General features: G+C 38.5%; 1 protein-coding gene across 1 annotated transcript in view; it reads left to right on the forward strand.

Moving 5' to 3' along the window:
* The window catches only part of LOC119422495 (alpha-1,6-mannosylglycoprotein 6-beta-N-acetylglucosaminyltransferase B), a 249,262-nt gene that overhangs the window by 62,220 nt on the left and 176,566 nt on the right, over positions 1-10,476 (forward strand). Inside the window, exon 7 of the mRNA XM_037689870.1 lies at positions 7,286-7,455. Within this exon, the coding sequence (XP_037545798.1) occupies positions 7,286-7,455 (170 nt within the window). The remainder of the gene's footprint in view (positions 1-7,285; positions 7,456-10,476) is intronic.

Below are 10,476 nucleotides of genomic sequence, written 5' to 3' on the forward strand. Positions count from 1 at the left end.
ATGCAGCATCCATCCATCACCTATCCTTCCATCCACCCATCATCCATATATCCATCCATCCATCCTTCCATCCATCATCCGTCTGTTTGTCCATCCATCCATCCGTCCATCTGTCCTCCATCAATCCATCCATCATCTGTCCATCCATCCATCCATCCAACCGTCCATCCATCCATCCATGCATTATCTTTACCCACTTCTTCAGGTCATGGGGTCACTGGTGCCCATATCCAGCAGTCACTGGGTGAGAAGTGGGGTACAACCTGGACAGGTCACAAGTCCATCACAGGGACACCGAGAGACAAAAGACACAAACAACTATTCACTCTCAGAAAAATGGATCAAACTGGTAAATATGAGACAATGATGAGATGGCTCAAACTAAAAGCCAATAATCTGTTGTGCTAATCAGCCCCTATTTGTTAATAGTTATCAACAAATATTGGCAAAAATTGGCAGCACACTGGCTCGGTGGTTAGCATTGTTGCCTCACAGCAAGAAGATCCTGGGTTCAGTCCCCGGTTGGACCTGGGGTCTTTCTGTGTGGAGTTTGTCCTTCTCGTGCTTGTGTAGGTTTTCTCCGGGTACTCCGGTTTCCTCCAATAGACCAAAAACATGTATGTTGGTCTGCCTTCAGGCCCAGGCCTCCCTTGCAAAAGAGATAGGTGATTTCAATGGGATTTACCTGGTTAAATAAAGGTAAAACAAATAAATAAAAAAAATAGTTGTTATAAAAATGTTTGATGTCATGTCAGGATTACCATTAAAAATCAACTGAAGTGTTTATGTAGATTTTTTTTTATTCAGAAATAGTTCTTGAGTCTCCTCAGATGTTCTTTTCTCATGGGGTTTGCTATAAAGCAAGTTCAGCAAAGCTAGGCTGTCTTTCTGTCACCTAACTAGACCAAATTTAAAAACCACACTAAAGCATGTACACCACTGCCACTGTTTGGACTGCTTAGAGACATACGATGTGAAAGAATATGCTTTTTTCTTTCTTTCTTGGAATCACATTGATTTGGTTTTAGACACGTATGTGAACTGTGAATGAATCATGATGTTTGTAAGACATTCCCGTGAATCTTGTGAAAAGCGTTTTTGTACTTAAGCCACAAAGTGTCTTAATTATGTTTCAGTTTGATTGCAATTAGTTTTTAAAGTCCCCAATTAGTCACATTAGTTAACTGGTGCATTAGTCACATTAGTTCCATTGGTTGCCATATCTTTTTAAATGTGTTTCACATGTCTTAATTTTCCTGACTAAGAGAAACTAAATTCAGAAGGGTTTCAGATCAGTTCCAAACAACATCAATGACTATCATTTTATTTTATAAATAAGTTTGTTTTGCCATTTCAATTCAATTCAATTCAGTTTATTTATATAGCGCCAAATCACAATACAGTTGTCTCAGGGCACTTTACAGGAACATTCACACACATAAAAGCCAATTAGTAAAGTTCTCTATCTAAGGAATCCAGCAGACAATTTGAATCTTGGCTTCATTGCAGTCTCCCATCCTGAGCAAGCACAGTGGCAACAGTGGAAAGGAAAAACTCCCTTTTTAAAAGGAAGAAACCTCCAGCAGAACCAGACTCAGGACAAGTGGCCATCTTCTTTGACCGGCTGGTTTGAGAGGACAGGAAGGAGAGACAAACGAACACAGAATGGTAGGTCCAGATATAGGTCCAGGTGTGCCTGAAAGACAAAAACCACATGTTAAGGATAGAAAAAATAATTATAAATACAAAACAGGTTGAACAGAGTAAGTAAAGACAGTAGCAGAGTGAAAAAGTGTGGTCAGTTTGTCCTCCAGCAGTCTAAACGTATAGCAGCATAACTAAGGGACAGCTCAGCTCTCAACTGAACAAGATAGCTAAAACCATCTTTGCTCAGATGGCCTTTTAAATTATTTTTCAAGAGAGAAGCTGTTGGCAATGATGAAGAGGAATCATTTTCATAATTAGGAACCCATTTCTGAAAATTCAGAGTCTAACCGTGACTTTGAAGAGGAGGATGAGATGGAGCCTCGGACAGTGTCAAAACAAAGACAAGCCACAGGACCGTCCCATCAGCAGCTAACTGTCAAAGAATGGAGAACTGTAGTTTTTTTCTTGCCCCACTCATGGATGCCAGTTTTCTATACTGTTTTAAATTTCCAGCAACACGAGAGTGAAACTTTGAGATTGACACATGAAAAATGAATAAGCCTTGTGCGTGGTTTGAGATTATTGAAAGGCCAACCAGTCCACTTAACTGGTTGGTCCACTAAAGGAGTGTACTGCTTAGTGGGGAACACATTGCTTACTTGGAACTCCTCAGACTGATAAAGCCCTCCGGATAGAGAGCGAAATGTCTTTCCACAAAAAAGAAACTGTCCAGACGACCTGATTGACCATCAGTGGATTTTGTACCTGGATGATTGAGCATGAACTTTGATGTCTTGAACCACTTTGGCTGTGGCTGCCTGCCTAGGAGGAGTTGACAGGAGAGAGGACAGCATCCAGAAACCATTTTATCACCAGCAAACTGGTTGGCCCACTAAAGGCGTGTACTGCTTAGAGGGGAAAACAGTTTACTTGGGACTCCTCAGACCGATGAAGCTCTCCGGATAGAGGGCAACATGTTTTTCCACAAAAAAAGAAACTGTCCAGATGACCTGATTGACCATTATTGACTCAAGAAGAGTTTCATTCATGAAATCAAATTTTTGACTTCCATTAGGCAGACAGGCTATTTTTCTTGATTTGTGGAATGGTAAATGGACTGTACATATATAGCACCTCTCTATCTAATTAGGATACTCAAAGTGCTTTTCAATACAATCTGTGCCTCATGTCCCTTCACACACACATTCATACAGTATTCTACTAGATCTACACTCACTAAATCTCTTCAAACATGATCTGAATCTGTAGAGACCAATCAGAGCTTTTAGATCACATTCATACACTGATGGGACACACATCAGAGGCAATGAGGGGTTCAGTGTCTTGCCCAGGGACACTTCAACATGTGACTGCTGGTGGAATTGAACCCACAACTCTCCTGTTGGAGGACAGATTCTCTAACCTCTCAGCCACAGCTGCCCCTAGAACAACCTTTAGGTGTGATAACAAAAAATGCATACAAGTGTGTTTGTTATGTGTATTTGCCTGCATTAACTCCTCTCACTTCAGTATCTGTGCTTAGGGAAATAATTACAAAGAACAGAGTGAAATAAGAGTTTTTGCAGCCCTTCTAAAATGCTGCTGGAAATTTTCCATCATTACCTACACATTTAGGATGTTTTTAAGAGCAGACATATGGATGCATATACATCAATATAAAGGACACATATCTACAGACAAACAACTTTTGGCAGACTTCTCAGTGGGCCTTAATCGTTATCCATGTTTCGTGGTCAAAGTTATGGGATTTGTTTGCCAGCAGAAGCAGCTGGAGGAGTTCATGTTGTGTTAGTTAATCAGGATTACTCAGCAGAGCAGCTTTTGGACAAGGCTATGTTTAATCCGCTGTGAAAAGTAACATGTTGCTCAATTCTCGCTGGGTTCCACTAATTACGTAGCAGTAAACTGGACATACATAACAGGACTGTGGCTTCCTGGTACAAGATTGTGCAAAAGTACCACATACATACCATAATAATCCCTTTATATGTTCTAAGTAATGTTTTAAAACAAAATGAATTGAATCCAAAGTAAGTGTTGCCGTGGTTATCTGTTCAGGCACATGCTGCTTGTGAAATGGGTTTTGAAAATATAAGTCCATAATATGGGATTTTTGGATGGGTGGTGTGCCGTTTCTTCTGAGGATGGGGGGATAATTCACTGGGGATTTCAAAGAATTAATTTCCAGCTGACATAATTTCCTTTTTGAAGAGTCTGAAAGTGTAATGATTTTAATTCTTAAAGTCATTAAAATGTTTGCACAGATTAATTCTAAATTTGGAATAGTCTAACTTTATTAAAACTGGACAAATATGAAAATGAGATGATGTAAAACAAGTTGGAATATCAAGCTTTAAAATACCTAAATAATTTTTGGTGGATATACATTTTTGGATCATTTTCAGGTCAGTTGCTTGGTGTTGCTTTGACCAACATGTTGTTTAGGATTTTATCACTGTCACATCAATAATGCATCTGATATGGTGCATTTTATTCATATGAGGTCCCAAACTTGCAGCCAAAATCTTCAACAATGAAACAGAGATGGAATCGTCCTGTAGATGCTGTGATTAGTGAGGGCTTCACTCGGATACATGACAGTAAAAAAAAAAAATCTAATACTAGACAGGGATCAGACATGGAAAGACAAAAGAACAAGATGATGTCTGACAGGAGAAAATGGTAAACGGAACCTAAATGTACAAGGACGATTTTGCAATACTGAACTAAACCCATTAAGATTTTAAACAAGGTGACGATGGCTGATTGACTGCAAGTTTGTTTGGGAAAAAGATTAACATAAGCAAAAATAGGTGAATATTTAAAGAAAACTTCCATTGCATGGCCTTGTAATAGGTATCACCTGTCATACAGATAGCTAAGATCATCCCTTTAGAAAAATACTAGAGTGGTGAATGTGTTTCAGATGCTCCTTATTCCTCAAACACTGATCATACTTCGTTATATAAAACTTAATTATTGGTCTTTAGCAAACAAACCTTAATGAGGAGATTTATGAAACTATCAACTTTAAATGCATCATTAAATACTGGAGATTAAAAAGGTAACTATCATTTTTAATAAATACATTTGGTTAAAAATATTTGTGATTCAGAATCACTTAAATCAAATGTAATTAAATAAAGGAGGAGACATGAGATCATATCTCAGCAGTTTTAGCTTCTTTCCATTGACTCCCTGTCAAATTCAGAATATAATTCAAAATAATATTTCTAACATTCAAAGCTCTCAACAAATGAACTCTATCATATATAAGATCTTATTTTCCTAACAGAGCACTTCACTCTCAGACTGCAGGTTTACTTGTGGTTCCTAGAGTTTACAAAAGCAGAATGGGAGGCAGATCTTTTAGTTATCAGGCTCCTCTCTTGTGGAACCATCTTCCAGTTTCTGTCCGTGAGGCTGACACATTATCCAGTTTTAAGACTGGGTTTAAGACTTTCCTTGTTGATAAATCCTAGTTTGGGTTGGCTTGGGTTTCCTGAATTATCTCTTAGTTATGCTTCTATAGGCTTAGACTTCTGGAGGATAAACTGACTACATTTCCTCACTCTGCTGCTGTCTTTACTTGCTCTGTTTGTATTTGTAAACATTTCTGTCCTTAACATGTGTGTGTGTGTGTGTGTGTGGGGGGGGGGGGGGGGGGTCTTTTTTCCAATAGGAAGTACACCTGGACCTGCCATTCTGTGTTTGTCTGTTTCTACTTCCTGTCTTCTCAAACCCAGCCGGTCGAAGCAGATGACCGCTCGTCCTGAGCCTGGTTCTGCTGGAGTTTTCTTCCTGTTAAAAGGGAGTTTTTCCTTTCCACGGTCTCCTTTGTGCTTGCTTATTTTATAGATATAGTTTTTTTAATATTTTTATACCGCCATATTAGTCAACAATGGTGTACCACAAGGCTCAGTCTTAGGACCCACCCTCTTTACAATCTACATACATAATGTAGGTAAAAACATCCCTAATGCATCCACACATTTCTATGCTGATGACACAGTTGTTTATTGTCGAGCTAAAGCTGTTGCTAAGGCTTTCCAGCTTTTGAAATCATCATTCAACTACATCCAGACTGATTTGTTCCGCCTCAAACTTGTCCTAAATGCCGACAAAACCAAAGGGATGCTTTTTTCAAATAGGAAGTTGGTCCCAGCAGTTCTTCCTCCGATTTTATCCTAAATGGTGTCCCCATTGAGTTTGTTGATTCCTATAAATATTTGGGTATCTTGGTCGACTCACATCTCTCTTTTAAACTCCATGTGGAAAACTTGGTAAAGAAACTGAAAGTTAAACTGGGTTTCTTTTTCAGAAACAGATCCTGTCTAACCCTGAATGCTAGAAAACGCCTTGTATCTGTGACTTTCCTTCCCTCAATTGATTATGGTGACATTATTTAGATGAACGCTTCTACAAGAACCCTGCAGATGTTGGATGCTGTCTATCATGGTGCACTAAGATTCACAACTGGCTGTGATTATCGTACCCACCACTGCACCCAGTATTCGCTGGTTAACTGGACATCATTAACTTCACACAGACTCTCTCACTGGTACATTTTCATATTTAAAACACTTCTTGGTCTGCTGCCTTCATACATCTCCTCCTACATGTCTCTGCGTGAGTGCAGCTACGGAGTGCGCTCTCAGGACATTATTACCTGCAGTGTTCCCTCAATGAGGACTGAACTAGGCAAAAGGGCCTTCTCCTACTCCTCTCCTGTTTCCTGGAATATCTTACAAAAAGATTTGAAGCTCTCGACCTTGACCTCTCTAAGTGGCTTTAAGAATCTGTTGGACTCCTGGCAAGGACCAATGCAGACATGTTCCTGTTTTTAGTTTTCTACATTCGCCTTAGAATCTAGCTGGTTTTTTTGTTTGTTTGTTTTTTGTTTTGTTACCTTTTCCTTTCAGCCATCCTATTTGTAAAAAAAAAAAAAAAAAAAAGCAACAACCTGCAATATGACTTTTTATAATTGTTTATTGTTGTTGCTGTTGTCCATTGTTGTCATCTTTCTTTGTTGAAATCAGGTCTCTCTTGTAAATGAGTCCTCGAGGCTCAATGGGATTTACCTGTCTAAATAAAGGTTGATTGATTTATTATTCATTTTATGCTTATGTTTATTAAATGTTTTAACGTTAAATGGTTATTGTTGCACCAGGGGTCTGAGAGAAATGTAATTTCAATCCTGTGTATGTCCTGTACATGTTGCAGTTTTGACAATAAAGTGACTTTGACTTTAGGATGGGAGACTGTGACAAAGTGAAGATTCAACACAATCTGCTGATTTTCTTAGATCAATAACTTTTACTACTTGACATTTATTATGTATATGAATGTTTCTGTTCAGTGCCCTGAAACAACTTCTGTTGTGACTTGGAGCTGTTGAAATAAACCGAATTGGATTGAAATAAACGGTTTGACTCACAGCAAGTCACACATCATAGCAGGTCTCATTAAAATGTTGTAAGAAATCACAATTGGACTGTGGAGCTGTGGACAAAGATCCCATGGTCTGATGATTCAGATTTAGCAAAGTTCCAAGGGATGGAAGCATTAGAGTATAAACATGAAGTTAATGTTCTTCCAAATTGTCTTTTTCTTTCAGATCCTGGTCCATGTGGGCTTCCTGACTGAGGAGTCTGGGGATGTTTTTAGCCCAAAGGTGCTGAAAGGGGGACCTCTGGGAGAGATGGTCCAGTGGGCAGACATCTTGACTGCCCTTCATGTTCTTGGACACAACCTCAAGATCTCCATGTCAGTTAAAGAACTTCAAGGGTGAGTTTTGTGATCAAACGTGCACCGAATCTGACTTTTCTTGATGTCTTACTCATCAGCTAGATCATTTTAAGAAGTAAAATGTCTCTAGTCGCTTTGCTGAAAAGTATCTGTGGTTTGTTGTTTAAAATGCAAATTGTTTTCACCATAACAAGGTACAAAAGGTTTTTAATCGTAAATCCTAATCTCTTCTCTTTGTCATCCTTTTGGTCTAGTCTCAGCAAAATAATTTTAAAGTGTTTCTAAACTACTGATATCCATGTTAGTGGGAGTCTTGGCTTGTCTGAGAAGATTTAGTTAAGAATTATCTTAAATAGCTGTCACTTGACTTCTGTTATCTGTCTATGTTTTCTCTTTGTCGCTGGTGGGAGGTAGATAAAAATGGAGAGTCGACATTTTGGTAAATGGCACCATCATTTTTGGCTTGAAGTGTTCAAAACAAGAGCTTTTTGTACCTATTTTCTTCCATATAATTATCGCAGTTTATTTTTAAAAAATGGGTAAATACCTCTCATTAATACTTGTACTTGGTCTAGTAAATGCACATGGAAAAGCTCTGCTCTCTGATTAGACCGTGTTTCCTCTTAACCCAACAATTAGACCCACGTCCTTTAAAGTCCTGTTGATTTGTCACTGCGTCGACCTCTTACTGATGGTGGGACTGCGTTGACGGGCTTCTCTTAATCCTGTGTCAGCATGCGTACATGTTCCTGCTGACGGTTACAGCTGTAGATCTAAAGCACAGACAAGCGTTTCCATGTAAATCTTCCATCTTAGAACGAGTCCTTCAGCCTTGCTCTGTTCAGTTCATGCAGTCAACTTTACAGTCAGGACCAAACATGGACATTGCTGAGGTTGCCATCTTCCTTCAAGATGGATGGTTAATTTTATACAATAGATTTATGAATAGGCTGAGAAAAAAAAGTGAATAGTGTAGGGTAAAACCTACCTTGATTTAGCCCACAGAGTGACATTCTGCCAGCGCTAGTCACTGCTGAGTCACAAGTACAGGGTTTAGATCAATACGATGCCTGCAGAGACTCTGATTTTCTATGCATTTCAGAGTGCGTCACTTCCACCGATTCTCACAAATCACAGAAGAAGCATCAGAGTGATGCTGAGCCTTTGGCAGTCATTTAATGAACATGTAATGCTTCTGCAGGGATCGGGGGAATGGAAAAATCTGTAGGTGAGGTATATACTTAAATATGGCTTTGGAGACGCTCCCAAGGCTGGTTTCACTTGTGACTAAAAATAAGTGTCAGTTTTGCTCTGTGCCTGATGCCAGAGTCTTGTAACAACATAGATTTAATGTTTCTACATTCCTTACATTTACCAGCATGCACCGTTGCATCTTTGTTTCCTCATGTTCAGTTTTCTTACTCTTTTTTTTTTTTTTAGATAGCTCCTGCATTTTTGTCACATCATTTCTCTTGGTTCTTATCTTCAGTTTGACAAATGTGTAAAGAGTCAAGGTAAATCCGTAAAGCAGTTTAAACGTCACTGAGATGTGCTATAAAAATAAAATGGCACATTCTTCTTTCTAATGCTCGTACTCTTACCTGCTAACCGTTTCATTGATCTTTTAGATCATCAAAATCCTCAGAAAGCCTTTAAAGCCACAGCAGTACTTGAGTGCTTGTCACAGCGACCTGGACACAAACGTGGTATTGACATTAATGTAGGGCTGTAAAGGCTCAGTTCACTTAAAACATCAATGACAAAATCAATTTAGGGAAAACACGTGATGCTTAAAATGGGTTAACACTGTTTTTAACCATGAGTTACTGATTTGTTGATACTTCACTGCACTTTGTCTATTTGCACCTAATCTAAAACAGGACGAGGCTCCAAACAAACGTAGTTTGTCATGATTTAAAAACACACACGTATTGATTTTTGTTTGTGTGTTGGCCCTCTGAGACAAACAGGACATGATATAATCACAACCAATTAGGATATCTGAATAATGTACAAAATAAATCTGTTTTACTTTGATGTTTTTCACAATGGTGTCACCAAGAGACATTCGCAGTATGGCATGGACATGGAGTTATGAAAACAAATGGACCTAAAAAAATAAAGTGAAGATGTATTTGTTTTATATATGTATATATATATATATATATATATATATATATATATATATATATATATATGTATATATATATATATTCTAATTGTGATTTTTTTAACCTCAATATTGTGATTGCAATTTAATATGTGATTATTTGTCAATGTCTTCTTCTCATGTATTTTTCAACAAACACAAGCGATAAATCTGTTCCAGTTCCAAAAAACTGTTTTCAGCTCCGCTGCAACTTTGTTTCTGCATTTATTGTATAAGCTCCAGGATAGCAACTTGACTAATATGAGTGCACGAGGGCATTCTGTACCGCTTGTCCATTGTGTTTACCAAAGCTGTAAACCCAGGCTTAGTCACTATATTAATGAGCATCATGTCTTTCACTATGAACTCTGTTGTTGCTCAAGTTATTTCCACGTGCCATTTCAAATTATGTTCATACGGAGTAAAACCTTTGAACAGTTTGGTCAGTGATCCCTGTCAACTGGTACTTTGCTTACTTCAAGTTGAAGCACTGGTCATGGCATTCTAGTCGTGCAACTATCGTAAATGATTTTGTGTTGTTGATAAAAATTTGTGGTGTTACCTCGAGAGGTAGCAACAGCATCAAGGCAGGTTCTGCACAATACATGTCGTTGCTCAGCGTCTTCTTTTTTTATAGACGAAATAATTCAAACAACGGACGTGCTGCTCCTCTTTGGTACCAAACTTTCAGATGTGTCAGCTTCTATCGAGTCTGACGGCACTGTGCAACCAGTTAAAGTGCAGTGTTGACTTCTCCCACTCCCTGCTCTGCTCTGCTCTGCTCACTCACTCACAAGTCACGTAACCAGATCATGTGACCAGTCAAAATGCAGCCTTTGCAAATAGAAAATCTCATTTTATCATATTGCAATATTATTGCAAGCGTAATTAATTGTTAAGCCCTAATATAT

This window comes from Nematolebias whitei, chromosome 16 (assembly GCF_014905685.2).
Source record: "Nematolebias whitei isolate Nwh7 chromosome 16, NemWhi1, whole genome shotgun sequence".
Lineage (NCBI taxonomy): Eukaryota > Metazoa > Chordata > Actinopteri > Cyprinodontiformes > Rivulidae > Nematolebias > Nematolebias whitei.